Source organism: Festucalex cinctus, chromosome 20 (genome assembly GCF_051991245.1).
Source record: "Festucalex cinctus isolate MCC-2025b chromosome 20, RoL_Fcin_1.0, whole genome shotgun sequence".
In the NCBI taxonomy this organism is placed as follows: Eukaryota; Metazoa; Chordata; class Actinopteri; order Syngnathiformes; family Syngnathidae; genus Festucalex; species Festucalex cinctus.
The window spans coordinates 18,502,189-18,528,150 of NC_135430.1; the positions used below are offsets into that span (position 1 = coordinate 18,502,189).

Here is a 25,962-nt window from a genome sequence, read left to right on the forward strand (position 1 = left end):
AACAACATCACGTAGGTTGTTTTATACAAAACAAACCCAATAATTGGGTACTACTCGGGTCAATATGACCCAACGTTGTGGGATTGTTTTACACAACAACCCCCAAAATTCATTTTGTACAAAACAACCCCCTAAAAAAAAAAAAAAAAAATGCATCAAATTGACCCAAATAGCAAGTCAGTCCCCTTTTCTTTCCTTTTTTTATATAAGTTGTTTATATTTATTTATTTATTTATTTTTAACCCAAATTGGGTTATTTTTGACACCATTATTATTATTATTATTATTATTATTATTATTACTATTACTCAGTGTTACTACTACTACTACTACTACTACTATTAATTATTATTAATATTATATTTTGACAAACTGTATTTCATATACACTCTTAAAAAAAAACAGTTTGGTCAAAATAACCAAAATTTGGACAAAAAGGACAGTTTTTAGATTTCACACCCTTAACTGCCGTGTCAATAAATAAATAAATAAATACATACATAAATAAATAAAAATAAATAAATATGGATCAACCTGCTACTTGGGTCCATATGACTCAATTTTAGTTTGTTTCAAACAACCCATTTTTATTTTTCTAATAAAACAAAAACAAAAAAAACTATTTAAATTATTCAATTATTATAACTATTCAAATATCCAAGTATTTGGTCAGTTTAATTTGACCTTTATTTTATTTTAATTCATTTATATATTAATTTATTTTATTTTAATGTATTAATTTTATTTATTTTATTTATTTATTTCTATTTTTTTTTTTTTTTTTTTTTTTTTTTTTTTTTTACTGTTTTTAGAATATATGTTTCAGGTGCTGTCTGTCTGTCTTTCTTTCTATCTATCTATCTATGAGTTTGTAGACATTTGACACAAATATATTCATTTTAATTTATTCCACTTTGCTGTGTAAAATAAAACATACACTTCAGACAAGAAGTCAAACAGCACCATCTGGTGGCCGTTGTCCCTAATGGCATTGACACTAAAGTGAGCCACCTCATATTTTGGTGCCAGTTTGTCTTGTCAACTAATGATCCAACCAACAAAACCGAACAGATGGTTTACTTTGAAGCTTTTCTTTTCTTGAAGCTTTTTTTTCTTCTTTTTTTTTTTAATCGAGGACACATCCTCATATGATCACCAGATCACTGGACCTCCATGAAAAGTTTGCCCCACACACTTTTTTTTTTTTTTTTTTCCCCAACGTGTTTCAAGCATTTTGATAATCTCCTCTTGCTTTTTGTAAATCAGTCTCACTGAGTCAGATTACCAGCTGCCACGCACTGAATTGGAATATATCCAAGGGGATCATTTCGATGACATGGCATTTGACCTCTGAACCTCAAAGCTCACTTCACGTCCAGTGCAAAAAATACGGTCAGACTTAACAAGCATGGCGTATTTGAAATATTTTGTGTTTATTACAAACATTTATTGAATGTTTTCCGAAAAGGAACCTTTTCTAATAGTGTATGTTCGAGGTTAAAAGGAACCAAAAGTCAACGCGTGTGAATGAATCTAGCCAATAGAATCGAAATGACCCAGAAGCTTTAGAATGAATATGAGCTTCTGCAAATATCTACGCGTAAGCGCGTAGGCGTGCACACGCACACACACACAGCCAGATGGTGTAATCCTTTCGTTTTCTCCGTGTTTTTCATATTTTTGCGGGGATTACACCGCCGTCCAATCGGATTTCGGCCTGTCCTCCCGAGCTATGATGTGATATGAATGACTGACGCGCTACATGTTCCCGTGTAAGATTTCCATGTTGACCGCCGTGGTCGTTAAACGTGGACTTGATCGCATCACGATGCAGGTAAGAAGCATTCGAAGGCTTTTTTTAGATTTTTAGATGATTATAGTTACAACATGACTAGCTTTTCCTGTGTTTTTAGAGCACATGCATGACATCCAATACATGCATTGATAATAGTGTAGTTGTTTATTGACTTGACAAAGTGTGGGCTCAGTTCCCACTTTTAAAGGCGAGTCGGGATGGTTGTCAGTGTTTTATTTTTGCCGTGGGTGTAGTCGACCTTTCACCCAACATCATCTCAAATAGGTTCCAAATGCTACAAAGATGGACAGTCCACATAATGTTGATCTTTTGTCATCATTTGCTGTCAACTTATTCATTCATTCATCCATTCATCCATTCATTCTTGTTCATGTACAGGCTGCAATTAGTAATATATAAATATCCGGACCTAGGGCTGCTCGATTATGGAAAAAATAATAATCCCGATTATTTTGGTAATAATTGAAATCACTATTCTTTTTTTTTTTTTTTTTTTTTTTTTTTGGGATCCAAACAAGAACACTTTTAGTTCCTTTTGGACCAAACGATTTATTAAATTAGTCATTTTAAAAAAAAAAAAAAAGGTGCAAATATATATAAATAAATTTAAACAACTCAAAACCAGAATAAACATTTTTTATTTTTGTTTACAATTATCAATCCTATTATTACAATTATTATATTATTATTATGCCAATTTTGTGTTTGCGGAGTGTAATAATTGAAATTAAGAATTAAATTAATTATTCAAATTCAGTTAATTGCACAACCCTATCCAGACACTCAGACTTTCAATGAATATTCAACTTTCAATGAGATAAGTTACTAAAATATGCACCAATTAAAAAAAAAAAACTTTCAAAATGATTGCTGATTTGGAATTCTTGTTGAATTCCCTTTCCAACAATGCTTGTTTTGTGACGATTGACCCAGGGTTCAAAGGTCACAATTTTACAAGCGAGCTTTTTTTTTTTTTTTATGTGTGTATACCCGCAGGTCAGTGCTTCCTATGTATGGTGGATGTGGTGCCCGTGAAGAACGAAGATGGCATGGTGATCATGTTCATCCTCAACTTCGAGGTCATGACTGAGGAGACGCTGCACGACGGCAAACAGGAGCTCAACCACCGCCTTCCCACCTGGCTCGTCACAGGTAGCGATTGGCTTGACTCTGGTTTGCGCTATATTGAAGGGGCAGAGACACAAATAAGAAAAACATATTAAAGCCGTTTGCAGCATTCTATCTATCTATCTATCTGTCTGTCTGTCTGTCTGTCTGTCTGTCTGTCTGTCTGTCTATGTAACTAGAAGGCTAGCAATTAGCCAAATATAATTGATAGCTAGCTAGCAAATTAGAAATGCTATCTATCTATCTATCTATCTATCTATCTATCTATCTATCTATCTATCGCTAGCTAGCAGGCTAGCAAGCTAACTAGCATTGAGCAAAATAATTGCTCGCTATCAAAATAGATTATCTATCCATCTATCTATCTATCTATCTATCCATCTGTCTGTCTGTGTATCTAGAAGGCTAGCAATTAGCCAAATATAATTGATAGCTAGCTAGCAAATTAGAAATGCTATCTATCTATCTATCTATCTATCTATCTATCTATCTATCTATCGCTAGCTAGCAGGCTAGCAAGCTAACTAGCATTGAGCAAAATAATTGCTCGCTATCAAAATAGATTATCTATCTGTCTGTCTGTCTGTCTGTCTGTCTGTCTATGTATCTAGAAGGCTAGCAATTAGCCAAATATAATTGATAGCTAGCTAGCAAATTAGAAATGCTATCTATCTATCTATCTATCTATCTATCTATCTATCTATCTATCTATCTATCTATCTATCGCTAGCTAGCAGGCTAGCAAGCTAACTAGCATTGAGCAAAATAATTGCTCGCTATCAAAATAGATTATCTATCTATCTATCTATCTATCTTAAAATAATTGCTAGCTAGCAAATTAGAAATGCTATCCTTCTAGCTATCTAGCTAGCTAGAAGGCTAGCAAGCTACTAGCAATTAGCAAAATAATTGCTAGCTAGCAAAATAGTAATGCTATCTATCTATCTATCTATCTGATGTTTTGGTGTTAAAATGACTTTTAAGCCCTCTTATTCTGCTCAGTGACAGGCAAGCATCAGTGTAATCCACCTTGATCAGTGTTCTACTCATCCACACATACAACAGGTGGCCTGATATTTGCAAAGTCACATGATAGATTTGAATCCTGTGTTTTGTTTTTTGTTTTTTTAAATTACGTTTGACAGAATGTGTGTTTTGAAGTGTCCCCGGACTCAATGTTCCATAGAGATGAGATGGCGTGGCTGTGGGACACTGTTCATATTTGGAACTTTGGAGCTAAATTGTAATCAATGTCGCTGTCCTAAATTCCACTTCAAAGCCTATTTGGGCTCAACATGATCCCGTTAAAATCTTCTCGCCGCGTCACGCTTTTGCTCTCCTTTCTGTGTATGTATTTTTTTTTTTCCTCCATGAACAAGTTGCTGCTTTCTTGTCCTCTTCCTTAGGTCGTCCCAGAGGCTTCAAGTTGCGCCTTCCCCTGCTGCGCTCCCTCTCCAACAGTAAAGTGTCTCTGGATGACGCGGAGTCCGGTCGGATCCCGTCCGCGACGCCTCTGCCACTGCACCAGGTCGACCGCTCTCACGAGTCCCTCGGCTTGGGGGAGTTCCTGCCCCTTCCCCCTTTGCCGCCTGACCACTCGGAGCAAATCAGCGAAAGCAGGTAGAGCTCGCGACCAGATTATGGAAGATGTGCAAGAGTTTTGATTCGGAACAGAGCTTGAGCCTCTTTCTTTCTTTTTTTTTTTTTTTTAACTCATTCAAACCCAGAAACATGTAAATACATTTTTTTTTAAATACTTTGTTTGCCCTTCATTTCAAAAAATGTATTTATACGTTTTTTTGTTTTGTTTTGTTTTTTGTTTTTTTCTGCAACAGTATACAGAAGGATTTGATGCAGCTTCTGACATGAAGAGATGGCTTAATGGTAGTTATTACAAAAAAGGGCCAACAGGTGGCAGCAGAGTAGAAGAGATCATCCAGGGCCATGTTGCAACAAGCTCTTTTTTTTGACAATGTTTTCACCAGGAATGTGAATATCGATGAAACTTTAAACTACATTCTAATGCTAATTGCTGCAAAAGCGGAAACAGATTTTTATTTTTTCTTAATGAAAGAAGAAACTTTAATCTTTCTTTTCGTAGGTTCCATGTTTTTATAGAATAGCACACATTCTAATGGACCTTCCAAAATCAGTCAAAATCCAGTAAAACAGCTGAGAGCGAAGGGGGTTCCTTCAGTGAAAATGGCTGGGAGTGAATGAGTTAACTCATTTACTCCCAATAACGTATAAATACGTTTTTTTTAATGTTCTAAGTGTCCCAAAGACGTATTTATAAGTTGTTGTTGTTTTTTTTTTAAATGCTAGAACATACAGTAGGCTTTGATGCAGCCTCTCAACTGCAAAGAACGGTTGCAGAAATGGTAGTTATTACACAAACGGCCAGCAGGTGGCAGCAGAGCAAAGGAGATCAACCAGGGCCATGTAGAAAAAAAGCTTAATTACTTACAAATTTGAATAATTTGTGAAAACTGATGAAACTTAGCTCTCTTCTAATGCTAATTGCTGCAAAATGGAAACAGATAGAAACTGACTTTTTTTTTCCCTGATGAAAGAAGAGACTTTTTAATCTTTCTTTTGATAGGTTCCATGCTTTTATAGCAATAAAACACAATATTCTGTGGGCCTTGCAAAATCAGTCCAAATCCAGTCAAACAGCCGGGAGCCAACGGGATTGCGCAATGTGCAAAAGGTGGCGAGTGAATGAGTTAAACATCTTATTTTTCTGTTTCCAAGGTCAGAGCTCCACGGTTGGCCAGAAGACCACGTGGAGGACCAACGCACTTTACTGGACTCTGTGTCCCCCGTGCCCCCTCCCGCACCCCCCCACTACGTCACGCACTTAGTCGGACCCCTCACCCAGTCGTCTCCTTGCGTAGCAGCCCACCACCGCCTCAGCCTCAACCAGGACGCCTCTGGCTCCAACTGCTCGCTCTCGCGCAGCCGCTCGCGGGAGAGTTTCCACAGCATGAGGCGCGCGTCCTCTGTCGATGAGATTGAGGCCATGAGGCCTGACTGGGACCGGAAAAACCGGAGGGCCAGCGTCCGACTGGGAAGCACTGGTGCGATACGCGGGCTTTCAAAACCAATTTTTTTGTTTTTTGTTGATACGATTTTAACGCCGTGTGTGTTTTTCCAGGTGCAGTGAACAGTAAGTCCAACATACTGAACTCCACGTCAGACTCTGACCTCATGCGGTACCGTACCATCTCCAAAATTCCTCAGATCACACTAAACTTTGTGGATTTCAAACCCGACCCACTCATCGCCCTGCCCACAGGGGAGATGGACATCATTGCGCCTTGCAAACTCATCGACCGCACGCACAATGTGACGGAAAAAGTCACACAGGTAAGCAGGCTGAGTTTGGTTTTCGAGTCGTTTCTGATGACCCGCCTTGCACCGTGTTGCCTTTTATGAAGCTCTTCACCGGGTCACGTAAACATGAGCTTCGAGTTGAAATGTTTTCGGGCTAGCTGAGATCATACCTGGGTGAATCATTTTGACTTGAAACAAGTTGCTTTTGTATGTGACATTTCCTGAAGGTGTTGGCTTGACTGGCACAAAAACAAAACAAAAAAATCGGCCCTGGCATGTTGACTTAGGCCCGCCTAACATGTACAGTTCTGCCACTTATGTTTCTTGATGATGTCTCACTTTGCTATCAATCAATGGGTTAAGAGACGGGACCATCAAATTTGAGTCACGTCGTCAGACCCACTTTTATTCCTTGGCTTTTTTAATTCAGCGTGAATTGTGTGGTCCTCTGGGTTTTTTCGTGTTTTTTTTTTTTTTATTAAAACAAATAAAATAAAATATTTATTTTCTATGTATTGATTTTTACAATTTTATTTATTGTATTTTATTGACTTTTTTTTTTTTTTTTAATAGTTTATTTTACTAGATTTTATGTAGAGCACTTTGGAAACACTTGTTTATAAAAATGTACTATAGAAATGAAGTAAATGAGATTGGATAGTAGGGATGTTCGATACCACTTTTTTTCAGACCGATACTCAGACCCTCAGTACTCACCGATACCGATACCAACTGCCGATACCAGTAGTACATTTTGACAAATTAAAAAAAAATCACAAAAATATTTTTTAAACAAATATATTTCCTTTTTGGCTGGCAACCAGTCCAGGGTGGACCCCGCCTACTGCCCAAAGCCAGCTGAGATAGGCTCCAGCACCTCCCGTGACCCTTGTGAGGAATAAGCGGTCAAGAAAATGGATGGATGGATATATTTCCTTTAATTTTGACAAAAAAAAAAAAACAGCACAGTCACTCTTCAATAGTCTTGACGCTCAAAATAAAACACAAAAATGCTCTTTTAGTTCAAGATTCACAATTTTGAAGTATTTCCAAACTGGTGAAGTTTTGGTGAAAAAAAAAAAAACTGCTGCAAGCTAGCGCCACTTACAGGCAAGGAGGACTCACTTAACGTCTTCCCCCTCTGCCATCGGTCGCTTGTACTCGTCTGCGTCACGAGTACTCGAGTACTTGAAAAAAGGCTGGTATCGGCGATACTCGCCCATCCCAAAGTATTAATTGTGGGCCAATCTCTTGAGGTAAAATTGAGGAAAATAAGAATTGAAAATCACTGCATCGTCCCCCGCCCAAAAAAAAGACCGGCCCACCGGGCATCTGTCCTGTATGCCAGATGGCCAGTCCAGCCATTTTTTATTTTTTATTTTTTTATTTATTTTTATTTTTTTTTTGTATGACAAAGGTGTTGAAGGATCAATCATGACTCCAGGAATGTGTTTTGCTGTGCTGGTTTATATGCTCAAAATTGATTCACTCCGTGTGACTTTCCAACCTTGAAGAAGCTCAAATGAGCAATCGGAATAAAGTCGAAAGGGGGAGTATTAAAGATTATGTTAAGCCCTCTGTTAGGGCAGGAGTCTCCCGAGAGTTACTAAAGGGAATAGGAATGATTTGATCCGATCGTGCCCCCCCCCCCAACCCGGTTGCTGTTTTCAACAGACAATAATCCAGAGTTGATGACGCAGCGCAATAATGTAATCACGCTGCAGTATGCGAGTCGCAGATGGCAAGGTCACGATAAGGTCAAAACACGAGCCCAAGTTGCTTTCAATGTGCGTGCGCGGGCATGGATGAAATCAGATTTGACATGCGATATGTTGTACCTGTGCGGCTGTAGCTTGCTTGGAGAGCTGCAATGTCAACGCAGGCCTGAAGATGGGAGCATCACACCGAGTTGTTTCATTCCAAACAACCTCACGTATGAGGAGTGAATAATTTCGATACTCCATAAAACATCTTTAGCGGGATGCTTGACCCCTTTTTTCCATTTCCATGTGTGTTATATTGATTTGTATTTGATGTGAGCAAATAACTGGATAATGGTGATGCATTAGAACAGGGGTGTCCAAACTTTTGCATTTGAGGGCCACATACAGAAAATCAGAAGGACGCAAGGGCCACATAATGTTATGAAGACAAATTGTGTTTAGTTCTAAAAATTGGACAAATAATTTATTTATTTGTGCTTTTGCATATTTAGAAAAATGCGACAGTATATAAACCAATTTATTTGTAATATGGCAGTAGGGTTATTATAGTTTTGGAATTTTTCATTTTAGTTTTTATTTTGTTTTGAGTTTTTTTTTTTTTTTTTATTTAGTTAGTTTTAATTAATTTTCAGGATGGTTGTTAGTTTTTTTTTGGTATTAGTTTTAGTTCTTTAATAAATGCTTAGTTTTAATTTAGTTTTTTTTTTTTTTTTTTAAATGTGTATTACTTGTGCGCAATATTTAAAAAACACCATGGGCTCAACGTCATTATTCCGGTTTATATCAAAATTAATGTACTAAAAATCACATTTAAAATAATCCCCAAAGGCTCATATATTAAATTAATTTCCAAAGACTAAAACGAAGGACATTTTTCCTATAATTTTAGTTAGTTTTATTTTAGTTAGTTTTGTAAACATACAATGTAGTTTCAGTTATTTTTCTTTTTTTAAAAAGCATCTTCGTTTCTATTTTATTTTGTTAACGAAATTGTTTTGAATTTAATTTTTTTTCGTTAATTTTAGTTCACTAAAATAACCTTTAATAGCACCAGTTTTTTTTCTTCTTACTTTGACCATCTCCAAACATTTTTGTTTTTATTTTATTTGAACCGAGTCAAATGCCATTTTTTTGCATATGTCGCGGGCCACTAAAAAAAAAATGGACGGCGGGCCGCAAATGGCCCCCGGTCCATAGTTTGGACACCCCTGACTTAGAACTACTTACTCGTGGTTATTTATTGTTTAAAAAAATATGCAAATTGAGGATGAGCAGATTTGTTTTGTTGAACCAAGTTTCGGTTTTTGCCATTTTAGGTGTCGCCATGGCTTTTTGCAGGACATTTCTGTACATTTTGATTCCTTCAGGAACATTCTGCTTGTTTACATCGAATGGAATCTTTTAGCTTTACAGTGGCCAATTAATATTCATGATTTTTTGTTGTTGTTTTAATTTGTTTTTAAAACGGATGACATCATTTATCATTTTCTTTGGACAAGGGAGCCATTTCATAATATTTGTCATTTCTGCAAGAGGCATTTTATGTCTCTACTGCTTTTCAATGGAGTAACTGTATGATGTAATGTTGCGGGATGCACTTGCAGGCCATGATGAAAAATTTAATTTCAAGCGTTAAGTGTCCCCTGTTGGCTCGGAAAGGTAATGCGCTGATATTATTGCATCCTGTTTATTGCGCTATATGAGTATATGCCGCCACAAGCTACCGAAAGCGCAACAAAGAACGAGCGCTGTGACATCATCAGCATTACATTAAGTCAATTATAAGTCGGACATATTTATTTTTAATGGAAGATTTTAATAGGCACAGGGGACTTCTCTGTGGTGAAGTCACAAGTAGTGCTTCAAATCATTGTTGAACTTAACTGTGTCATTTGAAATATCAATATGTCAACTAGCAGTAGAAAAAAAAAACGATATGGAAAATTTAAAATTGCTCAATCTGATGCTTAGTATTGCCACGTTTTGTTTTTGTTTTTGCTATTTTCAACCGATACCAATAAACCAATCATTTAGAACATCTGTTTGACGTCAAATTGTTTGATAATTGCCGATAATTTTCGGCCAATTTCTCTATTATCTGGTTTATCTTTATGACACCAAATTGACAATTGCTGATAATTATTGCCGAATTTTTCTATAATCTGCTTTATCTGTTTGATGTCAAATTGGTCGATAATTGCCGATAATTATTGGCAAATTTCTTTATTATCTGTTTTATCTGCATGATGTCAAATTGGTCGATAATTGCCGATAATTATTGGCAAATTTCTTTATTATCTGTTTTATCTGCATGATGTCAAATTGGTTGATAATTTGTCAATAATTATCGGCAAATTTCTTTATTATCTGTTTTATCTGTATGATGTCAAATTGGTTGATAATTGCCGATAATTTTCGGCTAATTTCTTTATTATCTGCTTTATCTGTTTGACGTCAAATTGGTCGATAATTGCCGATAATTATCGGCAAATTTCTTTATTATCTGGTCTATCTGTATGACACCGAATTGGTCGCTAATTGCCGATAATTATCGGCCACAGATATTATTATAGTTTTTGTTCTATATTTTCGGGCCAGACTCAACATTGAACTCGTGATGGTGGGCCACACACCTCCGGCAATGTCTCGACAAAGCACGATGTTTGTGAACTAGGGCAGAAATGAATGAAAAACGCGAGCTTTTCATCTCCACAAATGAAAAGCGCTCTCAGTCCACCTGCAGGAAAATAACTTCATTTATTCTGTTTCGAGCTGTGGATGAGACGGACAAGGTTTGATTTCAGCCGCTAGTTACTATTACCGCTTTATGCACGCTTGCGTTGTCGGGAATAAAGAAAGCAAGCTCCTCATAATAGGCATCATATTACGAGCAGGCTGCCATGTTATGCACTTGAATGTGCTTGTCTCCTTTCACTATTTTTTTTCTTCCGCTTGGAGTGCTGTTTTCAGCACGTCACGATTGTATTTTTGGTATTAAAAAAAAACATTGTACATGCTCTGGCACCAGTGGCGAGTTCTCTCAGTGAAATTGTCTGGAGTCAAGGAGCATGTGACACACTCAACCTGCAGGACTGTAATTTAGCTGCCCGCTCTGGTGGCTCCGCCTCAATACCTCAGACTGATTGAGTGTTTTGCCCGTGCGAGTTCAATGACCCACAAAGTCGCAAAGCATCTTGTCTGTGTCTTCAAGCTATGCATATGACGTATTTTCAAACCACCTGGGTACGTTTGGTGCTTTGAGATTCATTAACTCAGGGGTGTCCAAACGACGGCCCGGGGGCCATTTGCGGCCCGCCGTCCATTTTTCAGCGGCCCGCGGCATATACTAAAAATGGCGTTTGAGTCGGTTCAAATTAAATAAACAAAACAAAAATGTTTGGGGATGGTCAAAATACGAAGGGAGGGTATTGAGAAAGGTTATTTTAGTTATGAAAAACTAAAATTCATAAAACAATATTGTTCCCGAAATAAAATAAAAACAAAAATGCTTTTTAAAAAACGAAAACTAACTGAAACTACATTTTATGTTTATCAAACTAACTATAATTATAACAAATATGTCTTTGGCAATTAATTTAATGCATGCCTTTGGGGATGATTTTAAATGTGATTTTTTTAATAGATTTATTTTGATATCAACCGGAATAATGACGTTTGAAAGTATGTCACACAGAAGTGACGTCATCTAGAAGCAGCCAACAGAAAAGCAACTTTAGATGACGTCGCTCCCATTGTGTTTTTTAAATATTGCACACAAGTAATACACATAAAAACAAAACAAAAAAACTAATACTGAAACTAACAAACTAAACTAAAACTAAACATTTTTTAAAGATCTAAACTAATAAAAACTAACTAAAATGAAAAATTCCAAAATTATAATAACCCTACTGCCATATTAAAAATAATAATTTGTCCAATTTTTAGGACTAAACACAATTTCTCTTCATAACATTATGTGGCCCTTACGTCCTTCTGATTTTCTGTATGTGGCCCTCAAATGAAAAAAGTTTGGACACCCCCTGTAGTAACTGTTATTCCCACCCGAAAATGCGTGAAAAACAGCAAACATGGTGAAGCAGCATTTATCTGTTATGCTGCACACGAATGATTGACCTTGCAGTCATTAACGAACCTAACATACATGGTTTTTTTTGGAATGCGAGATGACACAACGGCATGTCCACAAGATGAAGATATATCGTATCGCAGAAGCATTTCAGACAGAATAATCAATTAGGTGACAAACTGCCTGTGACTCATATCTCACTTTACACTTTCCTTGAGGTGAAAAAAAAAAAGGATTGAAACAAATATATTTGTCAGCTTCGTCCATCTGCCACAAAACATTTGATGTACACAAATTGATATCATGTGAACGAGTCATGTACTGTACAAAAAACAAAAAACATCTTTGCAAATCGTTTCTCCTGTTCAGATCAAGCAGCTAATCTATACCTCACTAATCGCTTTCCCTTTTTGCGTCCCTCAAACAGCATTAAAGCAAACATTGATTTTGCCATTTGCAACGCTCTACATAACTTCAGTTGTTCGAAAGTAAATCCGGGCTTTTGTTCCGTGAAAGAACACGACGACACCGTCCCGCGGGGCGATCGCGATTGATTTGAGTTGAAATGGAAAATGTTCCATCATTAAACTTCGAAATTAACTGCCAGGGAACAAAATAGCTTTACTTCAAGGTTGCATGGATTCAGCTGAGATTTTAAAATTGAGAGAGCAGATAATCTGCCATGAATTGTAAAGCTGAAGTCAAGATGCCGAATGTGTGCTCAGATTGATCTCAACTCAACTCAACTTTATTTATAAAGCGCTTTAAGAACAGGCCTTGCTGTTTACAAAGTGCTGAACATAAATATCAGTTTTGCAGTAAACAAGAACAAAGCAAACATTTTGAAGTGCGAATACAGGTTTGTTTGTTTGTTTGTTTTTTTGGGGTGTCAGGCTACTAAAGTTTTTAATTGTAATTAATCACATGACTTCAATAGTTAACTCATGATTAATCAAAAATTTTATATTTGTTCTAAATGTATAATCAAGTATTTTTTTCCTAGGTTTCATACACTTGTTAACATAAAAGTGGGGAAAAAAATGTTAAATAGAAATATGACTACATCTGACTTTTAGTCATTGATACAGTAATTTGATGATGATGCATAAAATTGAGTTAAAAATTAAAAATATGTACCGTGAAAAATGAGTGTGATATTGATTCGTGTTGAGGTCATTTTTCTGCCACTAGATGGCATAATTGCATTTGTAAGACGTTGCTCAGTGCATTTTTCCTTTTCATATTAAGAGCTTTCTAATCTTTAACATGAAATAAATTCGGAATATTTTTTTATAATGGTAAATACAACTTGACCCCAGTCTCCACAATTATATGCATTCCTATTACATTTATTACTGCTAAATTTTGATGCGGACTTTACTGGAAGTAATCGTGTTTAAAAAAAAAAAAAAAAAAAAAAAAAAAAAAATTGTGGCGTTAAAGGAACGCAACATTAACACCCAAATTTTGACACCCCTAATATTGACATATTGTAAACTCTTCCTACACTTTCCTTCTTGTGATTTTATTGTAATACTTGGCCTGTTACCCCTGAGCACGCCCCCATTTTCCACCTTCCCCACACCCCTGTTGCCTCGCGTGACCCATTTCCTTTGCCCTGGCCCCATTCATCACACGCCTCCTCGTCATAACAAATAATTGAATCAGAGCGCCAGTGAACTTTTATGAAAGTACAAACATTGATTAGTTTTCCAATTTCTGTTGCAAATTTTGAGGCTACACGTCCAAACGCCCACTCGTCATCATTTAGATATTAAGTGACATGACGAATATGACCCCGTTTACATTTACTGAACACGTGCCAACCTGGCCTGCATTAGCAAAAATGGTATTCCAGATCATGTCGCATATATTTACGGAAATTTGTCTCTAAACTATGTGTCTCCACAGTCGTATTGTTGTTTACCAAAGATGTGTGCTTCATTTAGCATTCCCGCATAGCCCTCCATCCATTTTCCATCGTGTTGTCGTTAGTGTTGTTAGTGAGCCGCCGCTTCTTCCCGGCTCACTGCTGGGCCTCTACTGGTCATCATCCAAAGCGAAGGCTCCTGCATGTGCCGAGAAGCCATTTAGAATCTCTGAAAGCAAAAGTCTTGAGGCTCAATTAAAGATAGCTGAAATGCACCCTGTTGTTATGTCTTGCAATCAATCCGCAGAAGTTTGATGGGAGCTCGGGTTGCCAACTTTCTCATCCCGAAATAAGGGACAGGTGCACGGCGCGGTGCCGTGGTGGTGTGAGCATGACTGATTAGATTCGAAATTGCACAAAGTTTGTGCATTCCCTTTAATCCTTACTGCAGGCCATCATTATGTAACCTCATACAAAACCTCAAAGAAACAAACAAAACAAAACAAAAAAACAGGTGCAAAAAAAAAAAAATGCAAAAGAGGAGCGTGACTCACCAAATTGACTTTTTCTATGGAGATTTTTCTTTCTTTTCTTTCTTACAGGTTTATCCATTCTCTCTTCCTAAACAACCGGACAGCACTACACATTATTATTATTATTATGATTATTAAGCTAAGCTAGCTATGCTAGCTAAGCTAAGCTAGCTATGCTAGCTAGTTTGTCCGAAAGAGCAGAAAAATACGAGTTACTGTGAGGATAAATGCTCTGTTGTTATGTCATGCTAAAATGTTCACCACACAGTTATGGACTATAATTCTGTAACCCAGAACATTTTAGTGGTCTGATTTAGCTTTAGCTACTTTTTGACAACTGCAGAATATTTTGAAAATATTTTTCCCTGGTGGAAGCAAGAGAAGAAGAGCTTGATTTGTCTTGAAAACACAGCAGCTAGCTAGCTAGCTATGCTCGCTAGTTTGTCTGGCTGAAAGAGCAGAAAAACACGAGGTACTGTAAGGATAAATGCTTTATTGTTATTATCCATCCATGCCTGATGCCTGTGATTGGCTGAAAGGTGCCGTGCTTCGTGGCATTGCCGTTTCAGCTGATCTAGGACCTGTGGAGTGCGGTTTGCCGTGTTAAGCGCTGATTGTGAAACTTGCCAGCAAGCTCAATTCTCGCAGTATTTGTTCATAGTACGAAGAATATATCTTGTATTACTCCCGCTGATACGTTCGCAGCTGACGTATTAAGATCGGCGTTTAGAGTGTAGGCGACATGAAGTTGTGACGAAACCAGGAAGCGGCTCTCTCTCTCTCTCTCTAGTTGCCTCTCTTACCTTGCAAGATCTCTACATAACATCACACCCAGCGACTCATTTTATTGGCTACGAGCAACTTCCTTGTCACTTGTCACTTGTCAGCGACCGTGCTCCAAAAATGGCAAAGATGCCGTTTTACTGAATTTGTGTAAGAATTGAGAATTATTTTACGGGACTTTTGAGGTCCCGTACAGGACATAACAATTTAGCCCAAAATTTGGGGCGTCCCGGATAATACGGGACAGTTGGCAACATTTATCGTCGCACCAAGAACAGGTCCAGTAAGTGAGCCAGTCAGGCGCCCATCTCGGACCATTCCATCATGCCGCCAGCAAAGGGAGAGGGCGGGGCAGTGAAGCCGGCTCATCTCAAGATGCAGTGGAGTGAACCAAGTACAGAACCAAAGTGCTTTATCACTGACACACAAGCATACACGTATGCACCATGTTTCGTTGAACCCCCCCGGCTAGCGTCGAATAGTTTGTGAAGCATTATTGCTATTACTTGGTGAAGTTGTATACTACATCAGACAATTTGCTATTCGAAGTGGTCACCTCTCGACGGATCCCTCGTCGCAGTCTCTGGTCTTTTACTTGGAAGTTGCACTAAAACATTTGGGCATATCGATGTCACACATTTGCACAAGCAAACGCATACAGTGTGCTTCCAAGCAACTGGATGTGAACTTTCGAAGTCACCCGTAAGGTCAACACTTGGTGCGAATCAATAGCCGACTCGCACACGCACACAAACGCGTCCACACACGTCACACATTGTGATTACCGCAAACGGTACCGCAAGCCCTCCGGAGAATACAAAGCCTCTCCAGAGAGGACCGTGGCGGTGGCTCATTGCCGTTTGACAGCATCTGGAAGCAGATGCTGCCATTTAAACCCCGTCATTATCTAGGACCCTTGTTCAGACCTTGAGCCCCGGAGAAATATCAGGATAAATACCAGCTGAGTTGCATTGCAGCCGCACATTTTTGCAGTCGTACTGTACTGACACAGAGAGAGATTGAAAGCTTCACCATGTTGAGTGGATTGCTTTCTAAATTTGACTTCATCCGAACTGAAAATACTTCTCTAATTCATTTCGATGATGACAATTCATTCTCCTAATTCTGAGATGCCCTTCAATAGGCATTTTGAACAGAAATCACATTTTGTTCGTACTTTATTTGCGGCAAGAAAAACGGTTGAGACGGTTAAAAATTGTTTTGCACGGTTTTCGATACGTGGGGAACGAAAGGATTCAAGGATGGTTCTGTTTGAGAGTGGACCGATTCAGTTCAAGTCTTTGGAGTTGTGATTTGATTTAATATGATATGGCCCAAGTCGAGACGGTATGATGCAATGACTTTTTTTGTTGCCAGTTTACATTATACATTTCATACACATAAATCGTTATTACTGTAAATTTGCCATTTCCTTCTAAGATATCTCTCCAACAAAAGACAATTAACTCATTCACTCGCCGCCATTTTCACATTTCGCAATCCCGTTCGCTCCCGGCTGTTTTAATGGATTTTGACTGATTTTGCAAGGCCCACAGAATATTGTGTTCAATCGCTATAAAAACATGGAACCTATCAAAAGAACGATTAAAGTCTCTTCTTTCATCAGGGAAAAAAAGTAAGTTTCTATCTGTTTTCGTTTTGCAGCAATTAGCATTAGAAGAGAGCTAATTTTCATCAGTTTTCACAAATCTATTTAAAATTGTAAGTAATTTAGCTTTTTTTTTGTCCACATGGCCCTGGTTGATCTCCTTTGCTCTGCTGCCACCTGCTGGCCGTTTGTGTAATAACTACCATTTATGCAACCGTTCTTTGCACTTGAGAGGCTGCATCAAAGCCTTCTGTATGCTCTAGCATAAAACAAAAAACAAAAAAACGTATACATACGTCTTTGGGACACTTAGAACATTAAAAAAACGTATTTATACGTTAATGGGAGCAAAGGAGTTACATACGTATCTGGAAATATTTCAAAATGGAACGGTTTCATTTGGTTCAATTCAATGCGCCCGCATTAAATTATTATTATTGTTCAAACCAGTTTTTGTTACACCCCTAGAGACCAATGTAAAGTAAAAATCAGATCTAATATTGGATCTTGTGATTGTGCATATTCACTAGCTATATCGGGGGGAAAAAGTGGGCAGTAATTTTACATTGAGAATCACTTCTATTTCAATTAGCAGTGGTGCTGCAACAGATTCTAGTCAGTGTTGTCATATTCATTTGGCAAGGAGATGTGAGTTATATGTGTATGGGAGTTCTCCATTGTCTGCCCATTGGCTTGTGTGGGGACCATCTGCATGAGCAGCTTGCACTGTGATGCTCACAGACAACAAGATTTCTGGTTCATCTGCGTGCTAACAAATTACGGCGTGCACGAATCCCCAAATACCTGCGCACATGTACAGTATATCAGCTTGATAAATGGTTAATTCAACAGTACATGCAAATACAGTACAGTGAGAAATAACCGTCTTGTTCTTATTTAGGTTAGATCTTTTTCCTGACTCGAGAACTGCTTAGCACACCACTTTCTAATCTGGGAAACTGAGCAAAGCGTACAAGGAATACGACGGGGGATGTGTTGTTTCGTCCGTGTTGGCCTACTACTGTCTCACCAAGATCACCTTATTTCGCATGAAAATGCAGTGGAGAAATCCCATCATAACGTGCGTGTCCTGTCACGAGTTGCGGCCCGGGCTCGTGAGAGTCGCGCTTCTCGGCGAAACACCTGCTGTGCTAAACTCATTTCCCCAAAAGTTAAACTCAGCGGGAAGCTTTTCTCTGCACTTGGCTCGCTAATATACTCAATTTCACGTGTCTCTTTCTCACTTGGCCTGTCCACCTTCATCTCTCGGTGTCATTTAATTTGCTTGTGCCCTTTGGTTTTGTTACTTCATGCCTTTGTGGGTTTGATTAGTTTACCGTAGAAGGGAGGTGAGAACAGCTCCCGGGTTTCGGCACCAGCTGTAAAGTTCTGGGTGGGAACTTCCACTGGTTCTTGTATCTTAATGCTCACGATATTATACTAACCGGCTGCATTTTCTCAGTTGAACTGTTACCTGGATGCCAGAAAGATCGAGTACACAGCTGCGGAGCCCTCTTCTATTAGTATGCGGAAGAGTCGTCCCTGCACTTATACTGTCTAGGCCGCCCGCCCCCACATGGGCGGAACGGCTCAGCCTCCCCATGTGAGAATGTGTGGCCTGATGGCCTTAACTGGTTTTTACTGGATACGCATGTCAGAATGCAGACAGATAGAAAGGCGCCAAGCAAGGACGAATAACAGCGACATAACGGCCTAGCTCAAGTCATCTATCTAGTCATGAAGAGCCCTAATCTAACAGAAGGATTTGCAGTTTTAAGTGTTAGATGATATTCTTGGAAATGATATATAAGTTCATCATGTCTCCAGGGTAATTTCGGGACTAGTAGTTTCTCATCATACTCGGGAGGTCTGATTTACCAAGTTCCCCAAGTGACCTCTGTTGGTAGGAACGTCTTGAATAATTGGTAAACGAAAAAAAAAAAAAAAAAAAATCATCTCATGTTTTGGCCCTGCTCTGTTAGACAGAAGAAAGAACTCTCAAACACACCTTGGGATCCAAAAGTTAGCACTTCCTGGACAGTATTCAAATTGCTGCCAATCATCATCTCTGCTGAGTAAACAATCTGCTGCACTTTGCACTTGTGCTTGGCACTGGCTGCAGAGAGACAGATGGCGATGGAGGCGAGGATAGGCTACATTGTGGTGCGGTGATCACGATTGACAGGTCAAGCTTCACAAACTGAAGCAGCCTGGGGAACCTTCGGGGGATAATCCGGACTGCGTTCTTATTGAGGTTGCAAAAATATTTCACTGACTTGTTATTGACCGCCCTTAAAATAGCGAAACTCAAAGTGTGGCAGAAGTCACATTTCCAAGAGTTTAAACTGTGCACAGAGGCAACAAACGTCCAAAAGGGATCAGGGAAATTCAAGTTGACATTCAAAAAGTTCTTTGACGACAACAGCATAAAATGAAATTGCTGAGCCAACATCAATGGAGATCACTGTAACCTCTTAAAATAGTTTTTGCAGTGACAACAAATGGACAGTTTAAGGACGATTTGGCATGTTTAATGTTTAATCCTCTCACTCTCGCTTGCTTTTATATATTTATAAATGCATACTTTACTCAAAGGTCGTTTTGGATTTCAAACACAAGCATGTGTTGCAAGAATATTGCACGTTCTGTCAAACGTCATTTGTGGCTTTAATTCTTGTTGTTGTCTTCGGTCTGCCCGGTTGATGTCAGTGGTTTCTTTCTTAGTTCAGGACATTCCGCAAGTTATTTATTTGATGAGTAGGGATGTAACGATATCCAAACATCACGATACGATATTATCACAATATGAAGGTCATGATACGATACGATCACGATATTGTGGGGGGGTTGGCGATATTTAAATAAGATCACAATATTGTAAAAAAAAAAAAAAAAAAAGAGCTCATACTAAAAAAAAAGCACAATTTTGTACATAACAGCAATGCATGTAAACCACCTACAATCTCTCATAACAATATTGAGGCACTTACTTGCTAATGCAAGCACACATTGATCGCTTCACAAGCAAATTAGGTTCCCCTTCATCTGACAATTAGCATAGATTTTAAACATAGAAGGCCAAAACATCCCTAATGAAAATTAAATTGCACTAATAAACTAGCCACTAGAGGGTGCTAGAACTGCACAAATGGAAATCAACCTGACTTTTTTTTTTTTTTAACAGAGGTGTTCCTTTTAAATATTGTGAACATGACGACGATGATATTGTGGAAGTTTTAATATCACGATATCGCGATATTGCCCTTATCGTTACATCCCTAACAATGACAGACATTTTATTCAAAGAGAGACTGAGGCCAACAACAAAACTGACTTCTTTAGAAAAAACAAACAGCGTAAAATACTGTAGCATCAGAAGCTAAGGCACAGCTACGTGGTAAGCTAATGTTAGCGTCAATATTCAAATGTTCTTACTGCATTTTCTTCAAAGTTACCATAAATAGTACCTTGTTTGTTCTTATTTTACTTATATATAAAGTTGAGTTGAGTTGTACTAGCTGGTTATTTGATTTGTCGACAAGTTAGCCGGGCATAGTTTTTAGCGTAGAAGCGTCGACACGCATTTTAACCATAACAACATATGTCAAATTTGTTTTTGTTATTGCCAGCATTTCACTGTGTATAGCAACGTCGTTGACACCAGACACCGGGGGAAATAGTACGACAGATCGGGGATTGCAAGTGTTTATTAGCATACTGTAATTGTGTCCCATGAGACTGCTTACATGAATCTTTTGTTGACTGGGTGGTGACAGGGTGGGGGTCATTCCAGGGGAAGGGCAAGCATTTTGTCGGGAATGTCTGTAACATCAGCACTTTTCAAATGATATGCTTTACCATCATCAAGTGTGTCAAAAGTGACTCAAAAGTCAACTGTGATGGTTTGAGCTTGACATTGTGGTGGTGTTGTTGTTTTTTTTGTTTTTTTTTTAAGAGTCCTGTCATCGCTTTTTATCCATGGCAACGCACACATGGCGGGAACAAACATTCACTTCAAATCAAATGTTTTCCAGGAAAAGCTTTTAGTCACCAGACAAGCGCCACTGTATTCCACCTGGGGCATTTTACAGTTTGACGTTCAACCTTGAAAGCAACCCCTTCCTTTTTTCAATCAAACTCATGTTAAAAAAAAAGAAAAAAAAAAAGAAAAAAAAAAGGCATTTAGGGTCTAGTTTCGAGTCTTCAAATGCCAATTACTAAAATTACATTTATGTTTCCACAGTAACTAACTTTTATATTTGATTTAATGGTAACACCAAAGCACTTAGTCTATAAATCTTTACCCATCAAATACTTAATTGCTCCGAACTAAAAATTGTGAAACTCATTCACTCCCAGCCATTTTCACAGAAGCAGTCCCGGCTGTTTTACTGGATTTTGACTGATTTTGCAAGGCCCACAGAATATTGTGTTCTATGGCTATTAAAGCATGGAACCGATCAAAAGAAAGATTAAAGTCTCTTCTTTCATCAGGACAAAAAAGTATGTTTCTATCTGTTCAAAATTGAAAGTAATTGAGCTTTTTTTCTACATGGCCCTGGTTGATCTCCTTTGCTCTGCTGCCACCTGCTGGTCGTTTGTGTAATAACTACCATTTCTGCAACCGTTCTTTGCAGTTGAGAGGCTGCATCAAAGCCTTCTGTATGCTCTAGCATAAAAAAACTAACAAACGTATAAATACGTCATTGGGACACTTAGAACATAAAAAAACGTATTTACACGTTATTGGGAGCAAATGAGTTAAATGAACTCGCACTCCATAAAAATTACACTTACTAAAGTTTAATGTGGAGAATCCAGCCATTACCAGCTGATTAGCCGGAAGCCAATCGGGACGTTTCTCTCTGTGTCATCTTGATTAGTTTACCAACTTGCTTTTTCCACAAAATTGGCTGTTTTATTTTATATGTAAAAGGAAAAACAGTAGATTACTGGAGCTGCAAGCAGCAACACATTGAGGCCCCTGCGGCACTTATTTTTATTTTTTTAATTTTTTTAAAGCCCCTCCATTTTCGCAGTTTAAAAGAGCAAAGTCTACGCAGCCTCAGTAACTCCATGGGGGGGGTTTCACTATTCTTTCACTGTTCACACCTATTTGGTCGCGCATTGTTCCCTTATTTCTCCCTTCCCATCGCCTCTGTTTGCCTGTCGTCTTAAAAGGTCATCCCCACCTGGAGCAGCCGGCAAAGAAAAGCTGTCACGTCCAATCTCTCACAACACTCAACGCGATTGTGCGTGCGTGTGCGCGTGTTAGTTTGGTCACACACTTACACGCGTGTTACATGGTGATGTTGTAAATTCTAATTCTGTGGAGGTTGGCATATTTGTGATTTGGCCTTTTGCAAATTTAACGTTTTTCTTGGGCACCCAATCCTCGCTTTTTTTTTTTTTTTTTTTGTTTCCGAGTCACACACTGCACTGGAATGATTTTTATTTTATTTTATTAATGACTGATTCATAATTTTAAGATAAGCCCACCATTGTTGTCACTGCAGAAGCCCCTCCCCCCCAATTTTTTTTCTTTTCTTTTTTTTTTTTTTTTTTTTGCTAATTCGGTCCTTGATCCAACTGACATTTATCTCGGCTGACGATCAAGGTCACAAAGACTTTGCATCACTGGACAAAATGTCCTTAATGCCTTGCCTATTTCTAATTTAAGACATGGTTTAAATATCGTGCATGTCTGTTTATATCAGATGCACAGAACCGAAGCCAACTTAATGAGATGTGAGAGTCGTTACATCTGTAAACGTAATTGATGAGTTTAATATTTTGTGGGGAGTGGATGCAGGGAAAAGTGCTTTTTTTTTTTTTTTGGAACGTTTTGTGTCTGATTACTTGTCATGGCTGTATAACTAGTTTACCTGCATATATTTAAACACTAACATGCAGTCTCATAATGAGTTTGTTGAGTCACTGTGTTGTCAGGGGCTGCGGGAACATGGCGGTGCTGTGACATAAATAGTTGGTAATGAATTGGCCAGGAGCAAAAGCAAACGTTTTACTAGCCAAGAGGCTGAATTAAGATGATGTAGATGTACAGCATTCAGTCGTATTTATCTGTCCTTTTGACCAATTGAACACATATTTATTTACTAGCGTTGACTTGTCCTGAAACAATTGCGACAAATGCGTTTTGTAGCATTTTTTGGCTCAGTTGGAACTTTCCTATAAATCAGCGATCGCACCACAAAGACACCTCAGCCAACAATTGGTTTGTTTACTTGTCACCTGCCTGTCTAAAGTTCTTTTCATTTTGGATGTTTTATGATGGGTGTTAGATTGCTTCTGTCACCTCCACTTCTCCTCCTCAAGTGCTTTGAAACGGTCGACGCCCAGAATAGGACTTCTGCTACAGTTATCGTTCCTATTTGGATTTGTTTGGCCTTAACAAAAAATGCACGCTAATTTGGGTGGAATGAAACCCAAGACATGATTTTTCTAGGTCACAAGAAGTGTACTTTGCATAAAAGAAGGTTCTGTTGTGTGCTGAAGGGCAGACACAAATAAGATTTGATCTATTTATTCACATCGAGAGGCAAAAACTAAGAGAGCTGTACACAGGAACAGTGAACCACACACCTTTCTCAGACGCTTATATAGACCGTCCGTCGATCTCATCATAGGTCGTGGCAAGACATCGTATGACATGGATTTCTCCGATTGGCTGTTGACCCATACATCACATAGTACCAAAGATTCCTGTCACCACACACATCATCGATGCATCGTATAGTTCTTACATCATACAACACAAAACCTGATGATTGTTACATGAGACAAAAACATCACTCAAACATCACTCCTTCATGACTCACAAGTCAGCTGGAACCTTTTTGTACTACACTTGATGTACTATTTAGATTGAGTTATAGCTTTCATACAATACAATTCTTTATATTACTACTCACTGGATAGCTGCTTTTTTTTTCTCTTTGCTTTTACGTCTGGTTAGCAAGTTGCACTGATTGTTGTTGAAGTGTTTTTTTTTATTCTGCAGCAGCTGCTCAGATAACAGTCCAAATGTACAATCTGATTAGAGGAGAAGTTTGAAAAAGAGAGGGAAAAAAAGGTCATGGGGAGAGGCCACTGAGAGGTGAGCGCCACATGACCGGCCGTTATTCAGGAAGTGACTTGTGCGTGCTTTTGACCAATTCCATTGGAATTCCATTTATTAAAAATGGAATTAAAAATGAGTCAGACTAATTTTTTCCGAGTATGTAAAAATGCACAAGGATTTATCTTTACAGTCACAAACCATCCAAGAAACGCCAACAGAGGGAGAAAGTCTGACGGTTCGCGAAATAGCGCCTCAAATTTCTTAGATGTGTTGATAGTGATACATTCAAACCGTTTTCTATGTTGGTTATTTTTTGTTTTTTCTTAGCGGGGCTGGAGAGTTATAACTAATACTTTTAGATTTGGAGGAGATATAATACCAAATACTGTATTCATTCCCAAAAGTGTTTCCTTGAAGGTGACAGGGTTGTTCTGTAGGTGGATAGATTTCTTCATTGATCCCTGAAAAGGACAAGGACCCTCATTTTCTAAACGGTTATTCTAGGAATGTTCCGTCACATCCCTTTCTTAATAATCAGACTATAAAGTAGACAGTAGCGAGTCGAAAATATCTCTCGCTTGAGTGGAAGTGAAATTTTGTGTCATGCGTACACGTTCTCTCCACGCGTATTCGGTAAACATCTGTAAAATGAATTTCCTGAAGCTGCAAGCACTTTATGCACCCATCATTGGATTCACTGCTAATTTCTTGCTTAAATCTGGCTTGCTTGAATGTTTATGCTCACCTGCTCCAGGCCTTCTCCACACGCATCACCGTCGTGTTCACCCGAGCTAATGGAGCACGCGTCCTTCGCGTTGCCCTCAGCCAACCCTTGACTTCCAACTCTCCTCCTACTGCCTCCCTGGAGCTTTCTCCTCTGCCACGGCATCCTCATCGTCCTTCCTAGTCTTACCCTCTGCCGCAGTCCCCAGAGAAAAGAATATCCTTTACTCTGAAATCCATTTGTTATCTTGTATTTTTCTTGTTCAATCATTATTTGGTGGCCCGTCCTTGTGACTTTTGGTGGTGTCACATTTGGGACTCTGCAATCTCTTCCCTTATGTCGACAATTTATGTAATTCATCAATGGTTAGTGGAGGGTTTTTTTTCATGTAGCCTTCCCTGCAATGATAAAAGGCAGTGAGTGACGGAGGAACCATTCCAAAGCCGCTTGGCATTTGCCCTCACTTGAGGGACAACCGGACTCCACTCGGAATGCAAAGTTGAGTCAATGAAAACAGCGAGTGTGTTTGCCAAAGCAAGAGTCACTCACTATCAGTAAGTGGCAGCATCGGCGGTGGCATTTGTGAACACAAATTGCTCAGAGTCATGGCGTCGTCCCAGAGTAGGAACAGAGCAACTTGGTTACAATGTTTGCGCATCAGAAAGGGCGTCACTGTCGGTCGTGGTTTGGCTTGATTTTGTCCTGTTTGAGTTCTTGTCGTGGTCTGTATTTTGTCATGTTGTTCTTGTGGGCTTTCCCCCGTCTCGTCAAACCTGAGTATGTCCACCTGTGTTTGCTTACCCATCCTATTGTGTCAACCAATCAGCACCCTCCATCTCTTGTCTTGCCCAGCTGTGTATTTAGTCTCTTGTCTCCCCTCTGTCTGCGTGGATTCATTGTTGTTTCCCCTCTCCCGTCATGCTTCCGTTTTTTTTTTTTTGCCTCGTTCTTCTCCCGTCTTGCATTGTTTACCTTTTGGAGTTCGCTTTTTGTTTGGTTTGATTAAATTCCCTTTTTACCTCACCCTGCTTCTCTGCATTTGGCTCCACGACCGCACCTAAAACCTGAAAGTCACGGACCAAAATTCTCCTGTAAAACAGATGTTATTTTGACTTTCTACAGCAGGGGTGTTCAAACTACGGCCCGGGGGCCATTTGCAGCCCGCCATCCATTTTTTAGTGGCCCGCGACTTATGCTAAAAATGGCATAAACACAGGTGCTATTATTTATTTTAGTTAACTAAAACTAACAAAAAACTAAAATTCAAA

At 38.7% G+C, this 25,962-nt stretch overlaps 1 protein-coding gene across 6 annotated transcripts in view; it reads left to right on the forward strand.

Moving 5' to 3' along the window:
- kcnh2b (potassium voltage-gated channel, subfamily H (eag-related), member 2b) overlaps window positions 1–25,962 on the forward strand; it is a 141,056-nt gene that overhangs the window by 71,130 nt on the left and 43,964 nt on the right. For 5 of the 6 annotated variants that reach the window (XM_077508365.1, XM_077508366.1, XM_077508364.1 and 2 more), the window contains 4 exons: window positions 2,813–2,968; window positions 4,351–4,564; window positions 5,699–6,024; window positions 6,102–6,313. In XM_077508365.1, coding sequence (XP_077364491.1) covers window positions 2,813–2,968; window positions 4,351–4,564; window positions 5,699–6,024; window positions 6,102–6,313 — 908 coding nt within the window. Of the gene's footprint in view, window positions 1–1,777; window positions 1,835–2,812; window positions 2,969–4,350; window positions 4,565–5,698; window positions 6,025–6,101; window positions 6,314–25,962 lie in introns of those variants that run through there. The other variant, XM_077508368.1, reaches the window with a different exon arrangement.